This window comes from Pelecanus crispus, chromosome 9 (assembly GCF_030463565.1).
Source record: "Pelecanus crispus isolate bPelCri1 chromosome 9, bPelCri1.pri, whole genome shotgun sequence".
Lineage (NCBI taxonomy): Eukaryota > Metazoa > Chordata > Aves > Pelecaniformes > Pelecanidae > Pelecanus > Pelecanus crispus.
In genome coordinates this window covers 36,911,666-36,939,160 of record NC_134651.1, presented here as the reverse complement: position 1 = coordinate 36,939,160, position 27,495 = coordinate 36,911,666, and the positions used below count along the sequence as shown (strand labels likewise).

The 27,495-nt window shown below is 44.1% G+C and overlaps 1 protein-coding gene across 1 annotated transcript in view; it reads right to left on the bottom strand.

Annotated features, from left to right (window-relative positions):
• COL27A1 (collagen type XXVII alpha 1 chain) overlaps positions 1 to 23,234 on the bottom strand; it is a 195,937-nt gene extending 172,703 nt beyond the window's left edge. Inside the window, exon 1 of the mRNA XM_075716921.1 lies at positions 23,207 to 23,234. Within this exon, the coding sequence (XP_075573036.1) occupies positions 23,207 to 23,234 (28 nt within the window). The remainder of the gene's footprint in view (positions 1 to 23,206) is intronic.
• Positions 23,235 to 27,495: the final 4,261 nt, after the last annotated feature.

Sequence of the window (27,495 nt, the reverse complement as noted above, 5' to 3'; positions counted from 1 at the left end):
TTTTTTAAAAAAAAAACCTCTGAATCCTTTTGCACACGATACCTAAAGTTTTTACAGAAGAGAGAGTCACTGGGGTGTATTTCACTAAGCTGCCAGAAAACCATTTCCTGTACTAGCTACACTATAGCAGGCAGTGTATCAGCCTTCCTAACATGGTTTTGGAGGCTTTAAACTGCCAAACTTATTCTTGATATAAACTGCCAGAGTGCCACTGACTGCCACTGGGCATCCCCCAATCACCATGTAGAGACCTGGGAGCAGATTTGTAAATACTTGCAAACAGAAATAAATACATAAATACTGCCAACACCCAATAGAACCTCTCTGTGCTTTCAGAAAAAGAAAAAAATAAAGCATGGCATGAATGTTAGGAAAGTTAACAAAAATCCTGCAATTCCACTGCTCACAGTTACAGCAATAGAATTGCAATGAATTTCTGCGCTTTCAGCTGAAATTTTTATTTGTGGAATAGCACAGAGAATTTGGCGCTTACACATTTCAGAACTGTAGCCAAGGGTGTAAGTTCTCATTTGCAGCATCCAGTGGCGTCACTATAGAGGAGCCATTGTACAGACCAAATCAAGACATTTTTAAGCCTGCTTCCCATTTCCCATTCCCCCAAAGTCTGTGGGACTGAAGAAGAGCTTTGTCACTGATGAGGGTTAGTTCAGGGTCAAGTTCTACAGTCAAAAAAAACCAAGGAAGAAGCACTGTTTACTCTCCAATTTCTCAAAAAACAGTCAAATCCCTCTTCATATGGAACATCTCGTTTGTGTGTCATCAGCAAATTTTTCCACTGGCAAACTCGCCAATGCTTTGACATTTGCTTCATGTGTAAACGAAATGTATGGTTTATCAGTGTCATCTCGCTTCATAGCCAGCCTGAACACCTTCCCTTACATTATTTTTCTCCAGCATTTCTTTATTATGAGCTAACATTAAACTATTTCTTGTTTAGATTAAAAAGGGCAACTTTTAATCTCATTCCATTGGTCAGTATATCTTGAGATGCTCTTCTCCAAATGGCTCCGACTGTGGCTCTTTTCCCATCAAATCCCATACTTAGCACACAAGCCAGACCAAAACTCACTGCAAGACTTGCATTAATCAGCAGAATGGAATAAATGAGGTTATTTAATATTTCACATCTTCAAAGTCTTGAATAAGCAACAATACTTTGTTAATATTCTTGTCAGTGGATACGCCCCGGGCAGGGAGCAGGTACAGATTTTTCCCTCTAATGCTGATGTAGTGCACCTGACAGCCTCACTGTCAAATGGTGAATGCTGCCTCAGTCATTAATTGATGTGGGTAACGTGGCTCTCACCTTTGCCTTCCTCAATATAGCACACAGAAAACATCCAAGCCAGCCACCCCCATCAAACACATGATGAACAGGTCATTAGTACAAAAAACACTTTGATGCCCCTAATGTGCCTTTCATCATAGTATCCTAAAAGCACTTCACATTTATTAACGTGATCCCTAATTCATCACCCACCCACGCAGTTTTCCCTAATTCACCAGCTGGATATACAGAAAGCCCCAGGTACATAAAGGTGCGATTCTGAAAGAGATGCCTGAGCACTCACCAGTTCCCAGCAGTCTCTGGGAACTGTACTTATCACCCCAACTTCAGAAAATAAAATCAGACCATTAGTAACTTGTCCCATCCCGATCACAGTGAGTAGCAAAGCAAGGAGGAGAACCCAGAAATTTGTCCCCACCGTGCCACAAGTTCACAGAGCCTCCCCTTGACACCATTGCACTTGGTAAGTATTGCAAAACATGCCTGTCCTACGTACGTGGTCAGCAAAGGGACCTTGTGGAGAAAATAAAGTTTCTCTGTACTCTTCACCCCTTCATCCTGAGCTACTTTTTTTCTTTTTTTCTGACATGCCATTATTAAACAACAGGAACAAACTAGTTTCTGGGTAAAACTTTCCCCAGAGTAGTTGGAAGATAGCAAGAAATGCCAAGCTTTCTATTTTCCTCCTCCTTTAAAGGGGGAATAACATTGAATTAAAATATTTGTAAACGGCACTGATCAGCATTTTATTTTATAGCTTTGATTTTTAAATTTTATTTTATTTTTTTTTAGTCCAAAGACCACCCTCTCCCCCTAGCAATACTAGGAGGGGACTATACTGAAAATTATAGATTCCAGAGTTTGCAAGAGAACCACAAAAGCTTAATTATAGTTATTGACATACCAAACACCCACTGAAGGCTTAATCTTCCCTTGGCCAGAAATAACCACACAAAGCGAAGGTAGCAAACTGACATCAACCAACCTCAACTAGGGACAGCTTATTAATGCACCGGGGCATGAAGACATGCCTTGCTCGCCTTCTATCACAACCAGAGGAGACACAGGTGGGGGCAGTTGTTGCTGCCATCCCATCAGCAGTATTGACCCGGTTTGTTTAGGGTGGGGTTTATCCCCCATAGAGTAGGGTTGCACAGGTTACCCCTTCCAGGTGTCTTTCTCCCAGAACAGGCGTGAAAGAGCTCCTGTCTCTGCTGCGAGATTCAATACCCGTGTTCCACACCATTAATGCACAATGCATCCTTGCTGCTCCCAGACTGCGTGTGTGCACCCCATCCTCCCTGCGTACCGTGACAGTGGTTTTGGAGGGAAGCAGCCTTCAGCTGCAGGAAAGCTTTGCAGATAGAGGTGCGACACTCCTGGGTATTAGCAAATGTCTGGACTGGTCTGCCCCAGCCCAGCCCTGTTTGCTCTCATGGTGTGCTGGCAGATCCTGAAAGAATGGTGCTTGTGGGCAGCTCACTGCCCTCCGGGCAGACTCCACGCCGCCAACAGCTGCAGTCACATCAAAGGCTGTATGTCTAAAGCGATGCTAAAAGGGTTAGAGAAGGTGAAGCATTGGCTGGGATGTTCCCAGGGAGCCCAAGGAGGCTACCCAGCATCGGTCCCTCTGGAGGGATCCCAGACTGAGAAAACTGCCACGTGGCACTGGCCGAGCGCACTGCTAACGGAGCCCAGCAGCACCACAGCTATCAGCGATTTATGGCCTGTCCTGCTGCACTGCTCAGGCAGAGCCCCTCAGACTTTGAACATGACCTTGTCACAGCCTTGGAAGGGCAGGGAGGAGCCCGATTAACCAGGGAGACAAGCTGGAGGCAGCAGCGAGGACTTGGTCGTTGTCACAGCCAAAGACCGATTACAGAGCTGGGGAGACAGAGCACAGAGCTACCAGAAACAACCCAGCCAAACATTCTCTTTCATTTTAATTTCATCAGCATGGGAAGCCCCCATATTTGTCCCCACAAATCACAAGATGTTTTTTGAGGGGATAGGGAAGGCTGTTTCAACCTGGGCTGCATTTGCCCCAAGGCCCTGCACGCCTGTCACCTTCCACTGCAGTCACGTAGCCACGTTTGTGCAGCGGTTCCCAGCGCTCTTTACAAATAATAACAGGCTGGACCACAAAGCCCTCATTTAGACTGGAGCGAGTGTATTCATGCAAAAACCCACAACGAAGCTTTTAGGACCTGTAGGAGTAAACAGCTGACTGCAGGAACACATTTCACGCTCACACCCAGCGCCTTGCACCTCTCCTGTGTGGCTGTCAAAGACAACGTACAGAAAGCCCAAGGGCTGGGCGCACTCCGCTGCAGGCTTGGGCTGTGTGGTGCTTGAGGGTCACGGCTATGGTGAAAGCAAGTTCATGTAGACTTAACTTCAGCCTGGGTGCTCCCAGCCCCCCAAAAGCTCCCACACTTACATTCCTCCCCCCCCCACTCCCCAATCAAGAGACACGGCCTTTGCCTCGTGCACAGCACAGCACAGATGTTACCTACACCACTTCAGCACTGGTCCCCTCCCAGCAGCCTGCGGGTTTCCACACCGTATCTGTTTTATGCAGCGGTGTTCACATGACAAGCTTTGGTCGGAGCGGCTCCCCAGTCAATGCCCACAGTAGACAAAAAGCTTTTATATGAAGGGGAAGGTCAGACTTAATCCTTTTCTGTAGTGAACTTCATGGCGTGTACATCCAGGAAATTTGTGACTTAACAGCATGGCCCGGTGCCCAGCAGATCCCCTCGCTGACATTCTGTTTGATTCACAGGTGACATCTGCAACCCCAGACACAAGCAAGAGGCTGGAGTAAAACTTCTAAAGACAGGAGACTACCAGCATGGGGCAAAGCAGAGACCTTCCCAGGAGAAGTGTGGTACAGCAATGCCTTGTACTCTCATTTACAAGAGTGATCAAAGAAATCTCCTTAAATCTGGAACAGAGAAAGTAAATGGAATAAAAGATAAAACTGAATGGGCTGATTATTGAAAACAGCAGTATTATACTTATTTGTTTCTCATCTCCTGTGCACCAGCTTTAGTCCACTGAATAGCTACAGAATTCACTGGCATTATTCCTAATTTTACAATGATTTGGGAGAAGAGGGGACAAAGGCAAGCAAAGCAAGCCAATTGCCTTCAGTGTTTATCTGGTTTTTGTTCAGCCAAACAAAGAGGATGTTCAGGTCCAAGCTGACTGTGGAGCCACAGAACTCTTGCTCTGCTGGTCTGTTTAAAAACAGTTTACAATTTTGGCATCCAGCATCTTCGGCAACTACCACTAGGCAAGTACTTTCTTATCTCCATCTGGTCACTATAGAAACTCTGGTGACTATTGCTACAGATTAATCAACCTTGCAAAGCCCCTCCAAAAAAATCAGGAAGTCCTCTAAGAGCCAATCCCTTGGTCATAAAAAGAACAAAGCCAGGAGGAGATTAATCACTGGATGCTATTTCCAATGCAAAAGTCCAAGCAGGAAAAGTCCCAATTTTAATAACAAAGCTATGCATTCTTACCCATCCATACCAACATGCTTTTGTTCTTTGTGCCAGAGAAGAATACACTGAGCAGAAATGTAAATAATATGGCACAATACACAGAGAGACCATGCTGCTGGCAACAGGCAGCAGAATATGGGCTACCCAAACCGCAACCAACCAGTTTTGCCAGCATTGGTTGCCTTCCTCCCATCAGCCAACAACTAAGATTTCCCAGCGCAGTCTGAGTGAGGCAGCTGGATTTCCAGGCATCAAGCAGAGGAGCAAAGCAAGGAAGAGGGAGTCTGGGAGAGCAAATCCAACCTGCTGTGATTTCTAGTCAGGAGCGAAACACCAGGTTGAACACATGTGCCAAAGGTGCCAAGAACTGAGGTCACCTATACCTGTAAGTCCCTGAGAGAAACTCTAGCAAAACAAGATCACCAGATGTAGTCATCTGGTGAGAAACAGGCATGGTGATCTCCACATGTCTGTGGGAAGACTGCAAGTCTGTGTCAGCGCTGCAAGGTGGGATTGGAGAGACTTTGAGCAGCCACCCAAAAGAGAAAGGCAAATCTTAACAGTGTTACCTGTCCTGAAGTGCCAAAGCCAGCAGAGCAGTTGCATGCAGTGTTTTGGGAGGCAGCCTAGGGTGATGCTGATGCAAAGCATCAACAGCTGGGTTTAGTCCTTGCATCTTCTCAAACAGGGAGCAGCAGTTGCAGGGCAGGTGTTAAGGATCAGAAGTGCTCTGCTACTGACTCTTAGAAGTGTGCAGTAGTAGAATTTTCCTAAGGCCCTGGGACTGTGAGTATCCTTTTCTCATTCAAAGAAAACCCACAAAATGTGTTGGTAGTAATTTGTGTTTCTAGAAGGAAAAATGAAAAAGTCAGATTTGAAAAGACAACTACTAAACAAACTTGCAAGCCAGAAGACAAAGAAAAGCAGCCCCAAATCTATTATCTTTATTATGACATTGTGAGCATGACATTAGAGCATGACCCTGGCAATTGACATTGTCGAGCATCTCCCCAGTAGACACCAGCACAAAGCTTCCCAGCAGAAAGAGCAGTTGGGAGGCTTGGGGAAGCCTCCCTGGCACCTGCATGGAGCAGCCAGGACAGGCTGGTGGAGCGTGTCCTGCCCATAGCTCACCCATGCCTTGCCGCTGGCAGAAGCTCATGGAGCCCCTGCTCAGGCAGTAACCCATATCCTGACACCACCTGCTCCCGCTCTGGGACATAAAGCCAACCCTGACAACTGGCCTTTGATTCAGGGACTGGGTTGGAGTTTTAGTACGCTTCCCCAACCCTTGCTGTGCCCGCTGGCTTGAACGCCTTTCTCAAATGAGATTTTACAATAATGGTTTAATGCTTCAAGTTACAAAGCTTGGGAGTTTGGGAATAAGTTTTCAAGTTAGGTTCCTGAATGCTTTTATGTTTCTAGAGTACAACAGGCTGCCCTGCAGCACTAAATGGAGGATGGATTTGGATGAGCCTTTTACAGTGTCCAGGACAGGCAAGCAAAAGGGTACCTAACCAGCTCAGGGCTTGTTGCTCAGTAACCATAGCTGTTACAGTGCCTACGCTACAAGAATTTGCTATTAATCCTTCCAGCTCAACTATAATAAAAAGACTCTATTATTTATATTATTATTTTCTATTTATACAGTTCTCTTTCAGAGTGGACCCACAAGAAGTAAGGAAAGGTAAGAAACAAGGAGAAGCCAATGCAAACAGTTTGGGAGGAACCTTTTGAAAATCAGGCAAGTTTCAAAGATTTCTCTTTCAAGTGTCCTTCACTCTGCTCACATCAGGGAGGGAGCACAGAAGAACCAGGTCACTGAATCCACGGAAAAGTCAAACAAGCAAATCTCAGCTGAAACCCCTGGGGTTAGTATGTCATGATCCTGTTCCAAAGGGAAGAGTTTCTGCTAAGCTTGAATGAAATGTAAGCAAGATGGGCTTTAAATAAACTAAAGGGGTGGAACACATTAATGTCCTGCTCAACTTGCTTTTAAATATCAAGGAAAATGAGAAAGAAAAATTTGGTGCAGGACGCTGGATAACTAAACCACCATTTTACGTTGGGATGAAAGCCAAGAGGGGAAAGGAGAGCAACAGCCCACTCTAGAGTCATGTTGGACGCAGACCTGCATTTGACAAATGGCTTCTGGATCTTTTGTTATTTGTACAGCTCTTAAAACCCAGCTTTCATTAACATAACGGAAATAAATCTCTTAATCTCAGTTTGTAAACACAGATGGAGGCTAACACGCTAACGCCAAAGATTTTGAAAATGACTGGTTCAAGGTGCTTCCACTTTTGTAACCCTACTTGTGATCCCAGAACAAACCCCATTGTTTCAACAGCTTGATTTTCCAAAAGTGCTCCACATACGCACCCAAAACCACCCAGAAATTCTCCTATACATAGGCAAGGGTTTCTTACACCCCAAAATATTAATTTGATATCCTAACACTTCCCTCATCTTTGCCTATTCATTGCCTATTTTTTTCTTCTGTTTGTAAAACATCAATTGACAAATACTGAGCATCATTTTAACAGTCTTACCATTTGAGATTCCTCATTTTTCTCCTACATGCAATCGGCGCAAAACCTTGGTGTCCTAACACAAAGTAATCTGGCTCATTCTTGTGGTTTTCCAAAAGGAAAAGAAGTGATAAGCTAAGATGACCATCTTTTCCAAGATTGTTGCCAAGGTGCTCCTCTCTCCCCTCCTTAAAAATTACCCCCAAAACAACTGGATGGTCCCCCTGGTTTGACTGGGCTGGCGTGAAGATGACAGCTGCCCTGATAAATGCTTTGGCTGGGTACAGAGGATCCCTGCTCTTTCCTGGCTTTCTGCCCTCCCTTTAGCCACCAGACAAACACAGCCTCTGGAACGAAAGAGACTTTCACACAAAGCAGCAAATCCAGCTCAATTTTACACATTCTGTGCCTTCGACTGCCAGCCTGTGGTGCTACCACAGGACCTCACATGCTGGATGCACTGCTGCTCCCGGGCTGTCTGATCCTCGCCCTCACCAAACACAGCATGAGGGTGAAACTAACAGCATTTCACACACTTTGGTTCTGGGACTGTCCTGGGACATCAGAGCACGCTCTGAAGCAACTATCTATCAGCTCAAACCAGATCCAGGGTATCAGCTGGTCTCACTTGCTGCATTTCAGCCTGACATAACCCAGGTGTTTCCTCAGTACAAGGCTTGGCAGTTGCAGGATCTGCAAGTTTCTTCCTGGTTAGAGCATCCCAGAACAAGCGCTGACAAGGATTTACTGGAGTTCAGAGGTCATACCGGATGGCAAGAGACATTCACAATGGATTTGGGAGGCTCAAAATAGAACTTACACCTTCCTGGACTTGCAGTAACTATGGCTGCTTTAACACATGCCTCTTCCTCACTTCTGCATCCTTGTGTTAACTCTTTTTCCATTATATACATCTTTTCCCCACATCCTTTGAACTGAAATAGATTTTTTTTTTTTTTTGGACATCCTCTTATACCATACAGATCAACAGAAGTTATTAGTTTCCTTAGGATGTGTGTGTGCATACAGCAAAGTATATCCCCTCTATATTGTACCAAAAGAAGCCTGGTCATGTCCAACCTCCTTCTATTATTCGACATGTTATAGAAACTCCAGGCACCCAACTGGGGCCCTCATTGTGCTCAGGCTGGACAAGTGCAAAGAAAATGTTCCCAGCACTGAATACACCACAGTTGAAATTTTTAAGAAAAGGGGGAAAAAGAGCCCCAAGGGGACACTAACCCCAGATCACATAAGCCACCAATTTCACATCCTACCTCACTTCCCTTCCCTTATTTTGGATGAAGCAAGCTTAGAAACAACCTAAGACTTGGACAAGCTGAGCAAGCCCTGCCCAGCACATTTTCTTTTTAGTGCACTGAGCTGAAAGAAATACACATTATAACTTTCTCAGGCCACTCAAGAGTATCATATCACAGTGACTATTCCCTGTTTTAACATCATTAGGCTGTATGCATGCAAATCTGGCAGGCTTTACACACGTCAGCCATGTGCTGAAGATAATGAGCTACCACAAATTTGCCAGTTTATTTTTGGAAAGTGTCTGATAGAAGTTGATAGATCTAGCTTTGACCCACTCTCCCAGAAAAAGCCTTATTCACAGTAGCCAGAACATTTAAAGAACACAAGCAAAAAAAGGCACTAAAGTATAAACCCAGAATTAATTCCACCACCACAAAAATCAAAGCTGCTGTGGACATGCGAGGGTGACGCTCTGGTGCTGTGGACAGCAGGCATACCATAAAGCTGCAGATATTAACTGCACCTTCCTCCAGAGCTTATGACAGGGCTTTTGGCTTCACCACAGGTCCATTTACTGTGGAGACAAGCATGGAGTTCATCCATGCTTCCTTGCCCATTACACATTCCTCCCTCCCTGTTCCAAATTAATGAGAGTTTCTGCTCACTCAGCAGAAATTAGACTGGTCTGCTTTAAAAAAAGGACAATTAGGAACCTCTGCTTTTGCTGGGCTTCTTGTGTGCCAGGTGAGAACAATAGTGAGAAAGCAGAGAGGTGGGGTTGTGGGGTTACAGGAGTCTCCAGGCATCCAACCTCTACAGCTAGCAAAGTTCTCACTGGCAAGTGCCAGCATTTCTTTCCCGCATAATACTTTCTCGAGGCTCATTTATCTTGTCATGCAGACACCCGTCAGCAGCAGTGCGAGAGCAGCAGCCTCTAGCTGTCTGTGCCTAGGAGAAAGAGGAGTAGTGAGGCTCCCTGCATGGATCCCCCACCGCAAGGCTCCTGTCCCTGCCTCCTGCTCCGTGACCCCTGGGGTATGCTGCAGAGCCTATCTGTTTGCTCAGGCTTTTCCTCATCAAGTGGGAAAAGCTCTTTCCATTCTTGGTGCAGGGGAGGAAAGAACTACTGGTGCTGTCGGCATTGCTTGCCGATACAATTCGTCTTTTGTGGATGGAGTTTCTAAAGTTGCAGTTGTAAGGACGTATAGGGGTGTGTAACATTGCTGTAAGGACACACTAATGCAGGTGTGGAAGCAGCACAGTCCAGAGAGGAGAAAGGGGAGGAGGTGGGGAAAGGCAGCCAGGATCTCCATTCAACTTTCCATTTTAGAAATGCAGAACACCATATTTCTTATTGAAGGCCACAGGGGGATAAACGTGTTTGGCAATTTTGAGAGTTAATCAGCAATTTTGAAAATAAACAGAAAAGTTAAGATGATAACTCAATCCATGGGGAAGTACCAGCTTACTTATGGGTATTTTGAAGTCCTTATGTGATTGTAAAAACTCTATAAAATTCTAGGTTGCTACATAAATATCATACAAAGAAAATCACTAGAAAGTTTCAGTCTTATCCCAGAAGTCTAATTCCATCCTTAAACTGCAAAAATATGAACCTGTCCTTAATTATAAAGGACTGTCTCTTGTTAGTGTAACAATTGGTACTGAACTTGTCATGAACTAAAAAGGATTCAAACATTGTCTGGAGAAACTTTCTCACCTTGCCAAGACCCTATTTCTGATCCCACTGCATTTCCTCCCAACTGCAGCTACCACCCCTGAAAAAGGGCAGACACAACCCTGCTGGGGGACAAGAGGAAACCCTGCGGGACATAAAGGCTCTCAGGTCTTAATGGATAATTAAAGCTTTAGCCATGGGTGCCCCCTTGTGACTTGGTGAGTCATTAAGCACAACCGACAGAGTCTAACATGGCACATCACAAACCAACGGGGGCTTGTTTGGGACCCCCAGCTGACACACTTGTGCTTTCCGGTGAGCAAAACCCAAGTACCCATTGCTTTGCTGCCAGATTTAGAGGAACAGCTGCCTGTGACATCCCTTGGCACATGTTGGGGCCAGGGAGCAAAGGAGGCTGCTGCATGCAGGAAGGACCCCACCAGTCTGCGCAATGGACAACAGCATGGTGTAAATCCCATTGTCCCACAGCATTAAGGTTGGTTTGGTTTTTTTTTATTTTTAAAGTTTTTCTCCTCAAAGCATGGCACTCTCATTCTCAAGCTGAAGCAAAAGAGATTTTGGAAAGCACTTGTGCTCATCTTGCCATGAGTTCAGGTGGAGGTGGGCACCTCCAGAGACCTCATCCCAAAGGCCTCGGGGAAGTCTCTGAGCTGCCCTCACCTGCCAGCCACTGGATGGGGACAAGACACCAGGCTCACGGTGCTGCCCAGCTCCACACGTTTCCATCTGCAGACATGCCCTCCTTGTCCTTCCCTTCTTTCCACATCCACCTCAACGCCTCCGGCCCTTGGGCAGGGGACTGCAGCAATAGGAGCGGGGAAGCAGTCCATGCCCTGGTCCTCAGGCCCATGGGGTAACCTGCCTGGAAGAGCAGATGTCCACCTCACCTGGCTGCTGGCCTGGTACCATGGTCCACCAGGCCTTAACCGAGCACCTTGGCTGAGCTCTGCTATTAGACAGACCAAAACCTTCCCCTTTGGCTTGTCTCTCTGAAACAAGAATTTGAACATCCTCAAATGTTGGTTTTGCTTCCAGCAGAGGAATTGAAGTGACCTTTGCTGAGTCCCCCTCGAGCAGCCCAAAAGCTGGAGCACAAGTGACAGTGCTGAGGCACGCGCTTGGCGAGCCCACAGCCGCCCCAGGCCAGTCCTGGTGGCGGCACGGGCACAGGTCTTCCAACCAGGCTTCGTCGCATGAGTCCAGCCTAATGCAACACCCACCCCAGTTCAGCAAGGCCTGACGGCATTCACAGCCAGAGCAGAACGTTGTTTTTCTGAAGATCAGTCACATTCAAAGCAGTGCTAGCAGATATTGGGCTGAGGTCTGGCCTCGTGGGATGAGCACTGTGGAGGGCTGTCGGTGGAAATGGCGCCAGCAGGCAGCCTCCCACTGGAGCACCTCAGCTCACACAGCTACACCACCGCATTTCCCCACCATCTGCTCTCTTCCTTCACTCTGCCCCAGGGCCATGGCCATAGCCATACCTGCCAGCTGGTTAGCTGATCGTCCTACTTAATCCCCCCCCCCCCCAGACAGTTACGTCTCCAAGAAGCAACCCATGTGTTTCTAGGCACAATCCTCTACTCCTGAGGTAATGCAGAAGGGACCTGACGCCATGAGGCATCTCTCCAACTGAGACAATAGCCTATCAAATGCCCCGCTGTGGGTATGTTTCCTAAATTTCAACTTCCCTTCCTAAACTCATCTGTTTACTTTGTTTTCACCCATTATATCTCTGTCTTTGGAGGGAAAGTCAAGCATCCAGCTGTAAAATGACTGATGCAACACGTCAGGGTGAAGATGAACCACGTCCACTCGCAGCCTGTCACAGGGCTACACAAAGGCTGTGCTGAACGCCTGCCTTTCTTGCAGCAGCATCATTCAAGGTCTCTGGCATTTTGGCACAACTAGAGATAGATTTTTCTGTTTTCACTACTTGGCAGCTCATTGCCTGGGGCTATTTGTCTCTATTCTGATATTTCTGCTGCAGAAGGGCCAGTACTAGCACTCCTAATTTGCTCCGCTTTGACTATCACAGCAGAAAGGGGCAGAGTCACATTGTTCCTCTAAATCCAACAACAGTCATTTCAGTACTGAGCCTCAATCAATACTTTAAAAGGCCTAATTTTCTAGCTTTTGATCAAAATGTCGTTAGAGCATTACATCTTCAGATATTGCCGCTTGCCTTTGAAAATAAGCAGAAAGAACAAGACAACCTTTGTGAGACTTCACTCCCTACAATCTATAGCTGAATCTACACAACCTTATTTTAGTATCTCCCTAACCCAGCCTGGTACATGAGAGTTGAGCAAAGCTGAATGTGAAACAGCTTGCTAACAATGTAAAACCAACCTCTCTGCTTATTATAATTTTGGAAAGGCATGGCAGTTCCTTCATTTTAGAAAATATGAATGGATATTTTGTCTCTGAAAACACCACACAGTGTGCAAATTCAACATTTGAGATTTGAAGTCCAAGCTGAATTTAGCTGTGACCAATTGCACAAGTCAAGTGGTCTTAGCTTTGGTACTTCAATGAAGGCAATTCTTCAGGATGGCACCAAAAAAGTAAAACCACTCTAAAACCCCCAAACTATTCCCTTGCTGTTTGAATCCCTCAGTACAGACAAATCAGAGAAACAGTGTTAGGGAATTTTAGAGTGCTTTATAATTCATTCAGTATTAACCAAACAGGCTTCCCTTAAGTCATTGCTGGAAAAATTAGGGTTGCTTTAAGAGTAACTTACAAAGATTAACTCTATTGAATGCTGAGTTTAAAACGTAGTTAGTTCTCTGTCTCTCATAGCCAAAGTTACCGCATGTGTACATGGTTTTAGCTGCTATAGGACTTGGCAGAACCTCACCAGGCTTCAATGCTTCGGTGCAATGAGAAGTTTTGGGAAACTAGTTTCAACATCCTATCAGTCCGCACTGCCATCCATAGGATGTCTGCTTTCCCTAAGCATTTGTTCAAGTAAACCCATCTTAGTCACTTCAAATTAACGCAAAGCTGAAAAACTGCTTCCCCTTAGGAAATGTGGAAATGCCAGTGGAAAAGATTTCTAGTGGCTTGCACCAGGTCTATAGCACAGTCAGCCTGTTGCAGCCAACACTGGTGCTGAGAACAGACAATACTCTGGGTACCATAAAGCCCCAAGTATTTCATGATAAGCCAAAACTTTCTGATCACTTTTCAAAGTTTGTTTCAGAAAAATTCTGAAATGAAAAAAAGGTAACATTTCAGTGTGTAAATCCTGGAGAAAAATTCCTGGGTTTGCTTCAAATTTTCCTTCTCCAGCAGAAAAGTACTTAGAGTTGGGCAAGATTCACAAATACCTTTGGTTGACCTAAAGCGAACAACTTTTAGAATGTAAGTGATTCATCTAGAGCTCGTTGCCCAGTTTCGAAGTTACACATCTGCCGAGTTATTTTTCACAGTGCAGGTGGGCCTGCAGCTCGGCAGAAATGTCTGTGGTGGGGATATTTACTACTTAGGCACAAGACTCTAGACCTGCATGAACAGCAACATCATTTCCCTGTTGCTGTGGCTTCAGCTTAGAGTCAATTCCTGAGGCAAAGCTGATGCCTGAAGCCCAAGAAATGCTGTTGAGCTGAAGTGCCCAGAGGCTATGTTTGTTTGCATCTCTCTCCTGTTTGGTGGGGACATCAAAGCCACTAAGTCCACATCACAGGTTCCTCTTCCTCAATAGAAGCACACCTTGTTTTGACATTTGCTGTTACTCTCCAGAAAAGCAGCATCAGCTCAGGAGACTGTAGTATCGAAGGGGTAATAGGATTGTTCACACATTAACAGTTAAGTATTTTGAAACAATTTTGGAGATGTACACACAGATTTCTGGTCCTCATTAAAATTAATGAAAGGTTTGTATCTGAATGCCTGTGCTGCCTCAGAAACCTCAGTCATTATGGTTCAGAAGTTGTCTCTGTCATACAAAACCTCCCAGGATGATTTATGAAGTTTTACATGAGTTAGTTACTATATTTAAAGTCACAATTATTATTTAAGGCTAAATTGCATATTGGGGCGGGGAGAGGGAAAGAAAAGGCTACAGGACTTACTGATGGAATAGAGTCAATAAAAGGGAGCACAATTTTTTAGGGGCTGAAGCATCAATAGCACATGGGCATAAAAAGCAAAGAGAGCGAAAGCAGTTGGACCAAGCATGGAAGCAGAGAGAGACAGAAGCGACTCTTCAGATCTCAGTGTTCAGATTTTGTTTTAACATTCACAAAGCCAGGAAAGACATGAAAGAATAGCAGCAGGAATAGTGCAGCAAGTCCCTTTTACACTCAGGGACAGAAAGCGCATCTCCAAAGATTTCTATTAACCTTGTATTTTAACATATACAAACTCCATTCCTGTCCCTCAAATGATCATATTTTCATAGTAACTCTTTCATTGGCTCAGTTGCCGAAAGCTTCTGCTTCGCACCAAGCTTCTGCTTTCAGAGGCACTGCAGAGTGGAATATGAGTGAAATGAATATTAAGCAGAGTCAGGCTCCAAAGATTGCCATTACCTAATCCTGTACCATTACACAAATTTATTTGTTAGGAATATTCCAAGGTTTTGGGAAAAGGCTTACAACAGCTCACAGTGTTCCTGCTGCCCACCATGAACACTGCCTTTATCATCATGGAACCACACTTGCCCTCCTACATGGAAAAGACAGGGAATTACAGCGAACCTCAGAAATGTTGAGGAAAGATTCCTTCAACCTCTGAAAAGACTGGCTTATTATGTTATTACAATTCCCTGGAAATTGCTATGTAGTCATCATTAGAGCATAAAATTTCATCAGGAGCCTCTGAAACATTCCTGCATATACATTCCAGAAGTTTGAAAAAGCCTCATATGCACAGGGGATCACAGAAAACCTATTATCCATCTACAGCACTAGAATATTGAACTATCAACACAGAACTTTTTGGAGAGTATTGCAGCCACCCACTAAATGGATTTTTGATTAGCTACGTTGTTTAAAACGACCACAAACTTTTATAGCAAACATTGGGCTGCCAGGCAAAGGGTCAGTCCCAAGGCTCAGCCCAGCTTCACAAAATTCTTCCACTGGTTCTGGGCTGAAGTTCAAGTGAACCTCTAGATGGGGAGATGCGTTTAAGTTTAAAATTGGCAACCCTGCCTGATTTTATCAAAAGTCTCATGATGCTTGGCATATTGCTTAAAACCCCAGCTCTTGGAATCTTGTGCAAGAAATTCAACTTCTGCTTAAAAACCCCAAACCTCTATTCCATGTAAGCATTCTGCAAACCTGAGACATGAGTTCTACAGAACTTCAGAAGTCAGAAGGGAAGAACTATATATGACGCATCATTTCAGTCTCCTTATTTTTTGGAAACGTATTTATGACTTTTTAAGTACCTGGTATTAATAGTATGTTTCTGGAATCATAACATGAAAATTTTCTTTTGAAACTGTGACTTTAACTTGTTTGCTTTGAAATTTTGGGTGTATTAATTCAAAGAAAAATGCAAAAGGAGAGAAAAGGAAATGAAATAGCAGCAAACATTCAAATGTCTTTTAAACCAGAATGAACTATTTCCTCTCTAAAACAAACTACTGCACTTATTCTGCTGTGGTTTTTGCCCTGCAAAAGACTATGGGTTAGTCAAGATATTCCTGATTGACCTACAGCCTCTAGAACATGGTAAGTTGTGCAGGGCATAGAGCAGGACCTTAAAGTAAATCCATCTCAAAGTCCTAGTCAACAATCTGCTTTAAAACTGCAGGTTGACTCCAAATAATCCCACAACATCTGCACCAGCAACCATACCTGAAGCCAATTTACAAACAGTGACTACAATTTAGGGTCCAACAGAGCTGTACCTGTGATCTCTTTCTGGCTTCTCTAACATCATTTACTTTCCAGCACTAGTATTATCTTTCTCCTTTCATCCTTCACATCTCCCCCTCCCTCTCACACAGTAGCTCTTTCATCTGCTCTCAATAGGTACTGCTCTACCTAATTAATTGAGGACTTAACAAGTGCACTTTCTAATTAAAGTAAATAAGCTCATGCTTGGAACAGTGGCTCACAGTGTTACCCAGCACTCCTTCCTCAGGAACAGGATATTATGGGCTCCACCTCCTCTGTGCCAAAATAATGCATTAAACTAATAGAGCAGAAGCAAAAAAAGGTCTCTTAAAGCATCATTTAGAAAAACAATTCTAAACCAAAGCAATTCCCAGCTTGAATCTCTGAAGCCAGTGAGATCTTCTATAACATTTGGCAGAAGATCAGACTTTAGGAAGAGGGGAAAAAAACCAATAGGTCTCGATTTCAAACCCAAACTCCCATTTGATGCTTCCAGTGCTCTTGTTGGAGATGACTTAGTACATGGGTTGGGAGGAGGCTGGAGGAAGAGGCAAGGGAACAGAATCACAGGGGGATAGTTCTGTTACCTCCTAGGGTGCCTAAATGACTCTCTAAGTCTGTCCCATAATAACACCCAATATTAAAACTGCCCTCCTTCAGAGTCACTTCTCTGCCATGAACCCAAGATGAAGATTTAGAGGGGCTGTTTGGAAAATTCCCATCTGTCCTCCCCCTTCTTCCATATCTGAAATTATATGTGGGTCTCCACCTCTGTTATTAAACTGGTGCTGATATCCTTAATGTACACAAATTACTTGTAACAGATGCATTTTAAAGAAAACTGATTATTAAATTACACCACTTCCTCTCGCTAGGTTAAGCAGGGGCATTCACTGTCTCTCTTATGCAAGAGGTCACACTGTGGAAGCATTTGCAAAAGCCGTCCACAGCTGAAGGAGAAAGTCTGCATTTGTGACTGTCCTGTTTGGTGAGAGACAGCAGGACTGGCTTGACACACTGGAACAAAACAGAATATAGAGGCCAAATACATCAAACAATGTTTTGACAGGGAGGAAAAACACTTTTTTTTTTTTTTTTATTCCCCCCAGTGCAACTAGTTAAATGAAGCAGCAGGGGTTCTGGGGAGGTGGTTGGCATCCAACTCGAAGGCCTCTTGCACAGCAGGAACAGGGCATCAGCTGCACCATCTGCAAGTCCAGCCTGTGAAAATCCAGGCAAAAAGTAGATTCCCAAAACAAATCAAATCAACCACCATCTTCCTCTATTACTGAAGACTTTTCTGTAGCGGTAAGGACGAAAACAAAATTCTGAGGATCTCAGATTATTCTATAAATGGTCAAAAGTGCTTCCAAACCAGCATTTGAATTTGTGTCTGAATTTGTTTCCACAGATGGGTTGGGAGCAAGACTGTGTTAGTTTAGGCTTTATGTACCTAAAGTTCATTAAGTCAAAAGAAAGCTTTGTGTCTTTCAGTAGTTTTTGGATGAGCTTACAGGTTTCAATAGCCTGGACAGGGCTAGGGGAAGAACTAACAGGAAAGAGGGAACAGAGGTGTATGGAGCAACGAGGAGTGCAAAAACAGCATGACAGAACTATATTTTGCTCAAAGCCAGGAGCTTACAACAAGCTGAGAATAATTTGATGCAATTAGTCCAGAAATAAAGATTTGTTTGTATTTTCACAGTCTCTCACTGTTGTGGAGACCAGACAGAAAGCCAAAAAAAATTGTGCTCTTCCCACTGCATTTCCTTCAGCAATAAACACCTTCTTCATTTATATATATTTCAGGAAAAAAAAAAAAAAAACAAACAAACCCACAACACAAAAAAGCCAAGAAACTGGAGCTTAAATCTTATTTAGATATATGCAAAATAAGCCTGTGTCCAGGCAGAACAGTTGGGCAGACCTGGGTTCAATCTCTAGTGTTTAACATTCATTTCACCTCAAAATTCTTGCGTGCTTTTTTCTCGCAAAACAGTATGAAAAAGAGATCCCTCAAAATTTGGTGGAAGTTTGGATCAGCATAGGTGTCAGAGCTCGTCTGTATGCCAGCCACACAGCCCTTGATACAACTGCTTCTCCCTTATGCCATATATCCTGGATATTGTTTATCAACAGTTAGAAGCACAGATGTGTCTACTGAAGTAAATATGATTTTTAAATATTATTTTTAAGAAATCAGAAATTATTTTCTACACATGAGGCTCTCAGCTATGCTCAGTTTTCCAGAGGAAAGCTGATGTTTTTCAGCAGGCCCAAAGCCTCAAGTTACCCCTTCAAATATGTATCCACTTGCCTTTCTGTTGGCTAGAATCAAAGCCAGCGGAGAAACAATAACTCTGCTCCAGCCTGACATCCTGAGATGCAAGAGGAAGAGAGCGGTGAAGCAGCTGAGCCGGGAGTACAGTTGCACTCAGACTAATGACCAGCAGCTCCAGAAAGTCACTGCCCTTTGTTATTGTGTTAGCACTGGAAGCATTACATGAAAAGCAACATTTCAGTTGCGTTATGTTATTAATTTGGCTAAAAGCCATTGCCTTTTCTAGATTGTCTTAAAATAACTGTTTCCTACTGAAATAGCTTCCTTTCTCCCCAGCCAAAAAATAAAAGTAGTTGGGTTTGGGGATGCAGGGGAGAAAAGGGCCCCAGGTTTTTTCTAGTTTTTAGGCCTATGGAAACTTAACAGAACATACACAAAAGTGATGAAAGTCCGAAGGGCCGGAGTGTTTAGTGCTTGTTTTTGTTCCCTGCCTGCCAAAGCAGCAGCACTTGCCCATTCTTTCCTTTGTGCCTGGCAACCTGACCACTGGTAGGACAAGTCTCTAGTCTTGGTACCTACCACGGGGCGTTGGCATCCGGTCACTGCTCCGCTGTCCTGAGCTGATCCTTTTATTCCATGGCATTCACCTCAGACGTATTTCAGCTGGCTTGGTGGCCTTGCTATTAAAATAAAAACCTGGATGAATCACCTTCAGTTTATACACAGAGGGAGTCACAAGCTTGCTGCTCCTGTTAGCCTCTGTTTGTCCCGCATGCCAAAATATCCACCCTCTTTTGGGTGTTTCAGCCACTAGAGTCACCAGAAAAAACCTTCTTCAACAGGGTGGGCATTTTCAAAGCTTACTTTAGCCTTTAAAAAAAAAAAAAAAAAAAAAAATCCTGACTTTTCCCTGTGGGCTTGCTCCTGAGAGCAGCCTCCTCACTAATTTTATTATCTGTTTACAAGTTGTTTTTTTGGAAATCCTTTCTGTTCATTTGGTGCTGAAGCAAAAATCCTTGGGTTATTTTTGTTCTGTAAACACTGATATTTGGTCTTGCATTGACCTAAAGTGTAACGATCTGCTTTTCAGTGAAAAGAAGGTCATGAAAGGATGGGGAACTCAAGATACACTTCGGACTATGCTGTTTGAGGCCTCCTCACCAAATGTGGAAGAACAGGAGCCCCATTTTGTTGTTACTATTTAAAGCCTGACAAATTTGAGTAAGTCTGATCCTGTTCTCCAGGTAGTTATTCCTCCTGCCACTGAAGTAGAGTCTTGTGATCATATGGAAATAGAGCATGGAGGTCACTCTGAAACCCCCATGAGTTTTGTCACCAGCTTAAATAGAGCCAGAATTTTCCTGCAAATTCCTCTGTAGAGGAAATCGAGATTTGTTCTGCTAACAGTGAGGCTGTGAGGCTGGTAGAAGAAAAGAGGATTACCAGTAACATACCAACAAAGCCACAGCATTAAACAGTGACACCTGGCCAGGACCCAGCAAAGGTGAAAGTGTGGCAGAATAGGTAGAGATACTATGCAAGAAAAACACCAGGAGCAAAATGCCACCAACGTTCACAGGATCCTTCCCACCATATAAAACTGCTATTGATGTACTTAAGGTGTCACATCTAGTATACAGACTAACCAGCTTGATGACATCAATACAGGTCTGCAAATCAGGCACAGCACTGGCAAAATGAATGCAGTCAGACAGAGTGTGAAGCAGCCCCACAGTGAAGCACAGCATGTAATTAAACTGTGAAACTCATTGTTACAGGACATTGCAGAAAGCAATTGGAAAAATCTGTCAATAGATGTTAGATCCAAAAGGCAATATCACCAGCTCGGAAAACCCCTAGACTGAAGTGACTGGAAAAACACATGGGGGAAAAATTATCACTATATACTGGTCTCTACACTCTTCCCTAGCAGCTCCTGCTATTACTAGGGTCAGGAGCATGAGGCCGGACAGATCTACAGTAGGAGTCCAGGGACAGAGACTGCCTTACTCCAGATTAGCATTGCTGATTTTTCTAAACAAGATTAAGGTCAACGTGAAGCTTTGTGCTCTTGCCATTTGACTTTGAAACTATGCTACTTTGCCTGCACTAGGAGTCCAAAGCACGGGGGCAATACACAAAGGAGATCATTGCCAGTTGAGGGTAGAATCATCATAAACAATGTTTTTGCACATCATCTGCTAAAGCTTTCTGGGCAGGGACCATCCTGCTGGCACAAGCACATCTGACATCTCACATGCATTGCCTGCACATCCGGAATACATCTGTATTCCTTTCATTGTAAACAGCCAAGTTTAAAAGTGATCTTTCACAGGCCTGCACTTGTTTGCTTCTTGTCCAAGCTAACAAGATCTGTCCCAAAATAGTGAACAAATACATCACCTTTCATACAACGCAAACACACTGACAAACCCCAAACCCCAGAACAGAACTTCTAGAGGGACTCCGAGAAAGCCACAAGTACACTTGCAAAGGAGACACGAATGTTACATCCGTACGGCATCTGAGCAAAGCGAACCATGGCTCCAGTTGAGCACAAGGGATAGGCAAGCAGGCCTTGGTCTCTGATCATCATCCAGTGCAGATCAGGAAACAGATTACTGTGCCCAGGAAAAAAAACAAGGCTGGGTGGGAACAAACCCTCTTGAGCTGTGATCCTCCTGGATCATTAAAACATGCCACTTAATCCTGGGCAGGATGATCAGACACCTCTGTGCTCCTGTCAGGGGACCATTTTTTCTGAAATAATAAGGAAAAGATGGCTCAGATTGATTTGCCTCTCCCAAGAGTAAGGATTTAGATGCATCGGGGACTTTAAGGATGGAAAAGACCTGTTACAAATGCCAAGCTGCTGCCTCTGGCTGCCTCCTGCCTGGACATCCCTTCCTCCCTTACTGTACTCTTTCTGACCAGTTTACCTGACTGATGCATGCTCTTTTCTCCCAATCCCACAACAAGCAACCTTGGGACCCCCAAGGAAATGAACCAAAACTATTTAACAGCATTTTTAAGGCAGCAAATAAGCCAACACAGCCATTTCCCATGAGGGAGAAAGAAGGAAGGGGTCTGAACTCAAGGTCTTGCAAAAGCACACGTATCCGTCAACTGAAGGACTATTCTATGTACTTCACCATTTTAACGTGGCACAACAGTTTAAGGTGGTGATTTGATTTGTACTAGTCACCTCCTCTTCCTATTACTCTCCAGCCAAGAGAAGGACTGATTCTCTGATGGCTCACGCACCCTACTGCAGAGCTCAGCCCCCCAAGGACCAGTCTCCTCTTCCAGCAGTAATTTCCCATGTGCCCTTTCCGGGCTGCTCTGTCTTCTAATCTTCTACCTCTCAGAGACCTTTAAATATATATTTTAAATTCCAACCAGATTCTTGGACTTGGCAGATAAACTGTGGGTCCCATAAGAGTTATATTTTCTTTGAAAGCCTTGAATGAAGTCTTTATAAAAAACTTCATTAATATTGCTACCTATATGCTTGCTCCTCAGTTCCTGTGCAAATCCAAACAGATTCTCCACACAGAAAGACTTTTGAAATTCGCATATTTACTTCCCCCAAACAGCGAGAGTGTTACTGAGGAGTTTGTGGTAGAGTCAGTCCACATGTGTGTTGTCCTGCTGGAGTTTAAAAAGATGAAGCCTTCTATTCATTGGAGATGAAAAAAGTAGATGCAAGAAGAGAGGATATAAAGCTGGGGGAGATTAGGGCTCTAGAGTTCTGTGCTCTGGCTTCATGCCGTTGGCAGAATTTGGTCCATTTTTGCAATTAGATTATACAACAGTAAAGAGTCATTACAGCGAACGCAGTACAGTGTGTACAAGGGTGTTAAAGTTGTTTCTGCCAGAATAGTCAAAATAAGTAAAGCAGTTGTTTCAAAAGTATCATAGGCATTTGTTTTGCTTGTTTTTTTTTTTAAAAAAAAAACCAAACAAAACTCTTCTGCTGAACTCTGCAAGCTGCAGATGCACACTGCTGCCTTTCAGCACAAGTCATCCATTGACATCCAACCAGTACCTCAAGAAACTATGCCCACAAAACAAGTCCTGCTCCCACCACAGTCAGAGGGTGAGCTGCCCTTGCTGAGAAACACAACTGGGATGCAGAGGTAGAAGTAAAACAGTCTACCAGAGGACAACAGAAATCCAACATCTCATAATATTTCTATTTTTAAAAGTCACCTTCTTCCAGGTTCACTACTCTGTCAAGGTTTGAGTAGCAGCAACAATTAGCTGCAGGCAGAAAAGGGCAACATGCAGGCACCAGGCTGGATAAGAGACATACGGACAGATAGCAAGTGAAACTGAGTCACTGGGGACATAGTCCCAGCTCTGTCATTTACTACACTTTCAATTTCCCTTCTGCAATGCAAGGCCAAAAGATACGTAACTCTTCCTGAAGAGCTCTGCAAGCTACAGCCTACATGCCATGACACGCAAGTAATCCCTCTGAAGGCTACTTAAATGTTTAAAATTATTCATGCTTTTAAATGTATCTCAGGGAAAATGATCAGTACAAGAAACAGCTAGTTAAATCTTTCAGACCTTTATACACACACACACACACTCAATATAAAGCGGTCTCTATGGCTAACCAGCCAGGTGTGCACACTCATAGGACATACAACAGCTTAAGATCTCCTTTTATATATTGCTAGAGCCAGCACAATTCAAGGAGGACATCCCCAAGTAAGCACCAGGCCTTCTACACCTCTAAACGACTTACTGTTCTCATTTCCTTTGACGACGGACATTTTACCGATGGCTTTAGAAATTCTCCTTTGACCAAAACTGTCCCAATGATCGAACACTTGAGTATGTTACAAGGCTCATATGTTTGGGCAGGTGTCTGGAAAGGGTCACAGACTTAATCTTAATTTAAAAAGGATTAAAGAGGGTGGATGTTTTGGGTATGTCAACAGGACTTCTTTAAAGAGTTATTTGTTTTAAACTCAGCTGTTTTAATTAAAAGGTGGCAAGCAAAGGAAAACAAAATAGAGAAGAAAATCCATTTGAACGTCTTCAGTGGAAAATCAGATTTCTGATTAAGAGTTGTGTGGCCTTTCCCTCCAAAGGAACATCAAAAATTTCTGAACAAAACCCAAAACATGACAAGTCTCATGGGAAGCTGTAATCAGTTATTCAAAATCCCTCTGCTCCTCAACAGGCAGCATTCCCAGGCACAAAGCATCCCGCACAACACTATTGCTTGGGGCTCCCACGACACACGAACCGAGATAGGAGTGCATTGGGGAACACTTAGTGCAAGCAAGGAGGTCTATTGAAGAACAGCAAGAGCACAACACAAAGTAACACAGAAGAATTGGAATATTCTGGGTTTGAGTTTTTCCTTTAAAACAAAAAAATTCCTATCAGAAGGAGAACATTTTCCAACCAGCTCATTTTTAGTTTATTTGTCAAGCATAGTTACAGGCCACTCCAGTTTGTTTGGTGTAAATAATCAAAATAAGAATTGCATCAGATTTTGGCTGCAGGAGGGAGATACAGAGTAGCTGTTTCGACACCTTGCTGGGAGAGCTGTCTCCCACCCTCTTATTCCAGTGCTTCAACCAATTTGCCATTCACAGCTTGAACACACTTTTGCACCATGCGGCTGCAGAATAGTTACTAGGGAGAGTTGCAGGACAGTTCTGCTCTGCCTCAGGTTACGGTGCAGATGCTGCGCCCTCTCAGCATGGTTGTCATCTCACCAGAAGTCCATAGGAAGGCCATATCCATCCCTGAGACTTCCTGGTTCTTAGTGACACTTTTATATGACCCACTTCCCCAGGTGGGCATGGAAGTTTTGTCCTTGGCGCCTGGAAAGTAGTCCAACCTTCTTCGATAGAAAGCCCCACAGAATCACAGAAGGCTGACATAGTTTGGAAATTGCCCTGAAAAACCTCTTTGTTCTATAAAGTCCTCTCTGTTAGGGACTACCTTGGAAGGTGCTGAGCACTTCACTTATATCAGAAAGCCTTTCTGGGGCAGAGGTCCCATCGTGAGGAACCCCTGTATCACAGTACCACAATACCTACCTGCAGCAAGTGCTGTGCCCCAGCACTTGCAATTGTAAATTAAACACTAAATTTGAACTACCGTAACTGTGGATAAGTGTTCAATTTTTAATGGGAACCCACAGTGATGGAAGAGGAAACTCCAGCACTGGCTAATTCTTTGAAAGGAACAAAGGCCAGTAATATCTCAGCAGAGAGTATGGGAAGGGTAAATATCCATGTGCAGCGTAGCCAAGGATTATTGTTTAAAAATCCTTTACAGAACAAATGGAAGGCTGAAATCTTAAGTGGGGATTTTTTGGTTTTTTTTTTTCCTTTTTAAGGAAGGAAGAAACATCTGTGGGAAGTATTTATGAGACATATAATGCACCTCACATATTACCCTAAGGGCCATCTTTAGAGTGGAAATAAAGCTTCCCTACTAGGAGTTTGTTAACATTGTGACAGGAATCAGATGTAAACACAAAAGCTCACTTGTTCTGTAATGACTGCTGAGATAAGTGTCCCTTATCAGCAATACTGTTTTCTTTTGGAAAGGAAGGGACTCTGTGTGTACAAGCAGGGGATGGAAGTCAATGAAAACAGAAGGCTGGAGAGGTCTGAATGGGTATTTTGTACTGTAATTCTAGCTTTGGGCTGCTTTTTTGGGTGTGGAAATATCAAACACTGACCTCCCACTGACGGTCCTTGGCAGTGGGATAAGTCGCTCATTTATTTTTGCTCAGCTACAAAGCTGCTGTGTAACACGGCAAGGTCCTTGCAAAGTTACACAGGCCTGATACATCTCCCAGGCAAACAGCCTGCACCCCAGCACCACTGCAGCCAACCCTCACATGCCCCTGCCCAAAATATCACCAAGATCATGCCCACAACCAGGTAATCCCCACAGCCCTCATCAGGCAGTTCTTTCAATTTGGGAAGAAAAGAGGATTTGTGCAGAAGAAGGTTGGGGTGGGAGGGGCAGAGGACACCAAAAGCATCCTCCTATTATAGCCGATAAAGCCCTTGCTAACAGGGGCCTTCAGCGGCAATACCCTTCTGCTTTTGACCTGGAAACCCAAAATAGGCCAGGCTGAAATGAACTGCATGAAAGCATCACACACAGAAGTGATGTGCACAGGGACTTTTCTCTATCCACAGTAGTCACACCGTTTGTTTAAACAGGGAGGAAGAGGAGGGGAAAAGGGTTTGCAGAGAGGTCGCCATCTCTGATCTGAGACTTGCTCAACAGGAAGGTGGTTACGGACTCTTCTGGGTCTTGGCTGAGGCCTGCTGGCATCCACAAGGAGTTTTGTCTTGGTCTTGGAGCCACTTTAATACCAGAGAATGCTCTGTTATAGGCTGATGATACATTAATGAAGTGAGAACCTATAGGGAAATGCTGGACTATTCTCTCGAGCAACACAAACTCAGAAATTAACATATGGCATTAAGATTCAGGATAACTTAAGCAGAACCATAATGACAGGGAGTTCTAGTTAAGTTTGATCAGAACGTGAATAGGCTTGGCATCTCTGCTTGCAGGAAAGCATTTCAGACCTCTCTGCTGCATCAGCGGGTTCAGCCAAATCAGCTAAACAGCTCTCCCAAGTCATCACAATACCTGCAGCAGGCCATAGACTCTCTGACTTTTCAGAGACCCCCACCATTTCATCACACACCGAAGCAGCAGCGCAAGATTTGGATGTGTTGTCACCAGATCAGAAGAGGTTTCCCCTCCTCCTGCATTAGCTTGCCTCCCAGTAATTTTATTGGCAGATCTGGATGTAATGTGGAGCTGTACCACAGCCTGGATAGAAAAGCATGGGATCCATCAGCAGGATACATCAGCAATACTCTGTCAACAGCCCGTGGTAGATGATGCAGAAACTCATTTGTTCCCAAGCACGTCATCTCTCTTACAAGGCACTAGTTATGCGTGGTCACATGCTGTTCCATTAGACAGAGGAAGGCTGAAAAATCTGGATTAAATAAAAGGAAAACAGCTCTGATAACCATCAATGTATCAGTTAACACTGCATTTCCCCACTGGCTTCACATACAGGGGAAAGGGTGCAAGACTAAAGGAAACTTCCAGCATTATCTTGTCGGACAGCAGAAGCCAACTTACTGAATGAATGGCTCTGCTGTCAGGTTCCACAGCCAAGTCAACATGGATAATTGGCTAAGATACCACAGCTAAAATTTTACTTCTCATATTTAAGTCTACCCAGCTCAACCCCACTCTGCTCAGAGGATGTTCCAGCCTGGATCGCTCTGGAGGCAATCACGAGGACATGATGTTTTTGACCTATGCCAAGTACTGCTGAAAATCCAGCCTGATGCTGTGATACATTTCTGCTCCTCCATTGCTAATTCAGCCACTAATACCTACACAGACTCTGTTCCATAAACAAGTCTGAAACTAGACAGTGGGGATCAAGGGATTTTGACAGATTCACATGCTACAGCCAAGGAATGCTCCAACACCATCCACCAGAGACAAAAAATTAAAATAAGGGAGGTTCAAGAAAAGACATCCACCAGGAAAGCACTCATGCAAAGGAGTGGTTTGAACTTGAAGCAGTTGTCACTTTAAAATACATTCTCTTCTTCTGACATGGAGTCAGTACTTCTGCTCACCATTAGGCAGCCATGGAAAGGTAATAGGTCATCATGAAAGAACTGGGCTTTAACATATGGCATTAAGATTCAGGATAATTAAAGCAGAACCACAATGGCAGGGAATTCTGGTTAAGTCTGATCAGAGCATGGATAGACTCGGCATCTCTGCTTGCAGGAGAGCATTTCAGACCTCTCTGCTGCATCAGGGGGTCTGGGAAGTCTGCTGCCTCCCTGGGGCCCAGGTTAGAGATGTTACTAGGAAACTCCCTGGTCTGGTACAGCCCTTTGATTATTACCTCCTACTGGTTATGCAGGTTGGCCGTGATGACGTTGCAGAGAGAACTCCTAAAGTGATCAAAAGGGACTTCAGGGCACTGGGGTGATTGGTTGAAGG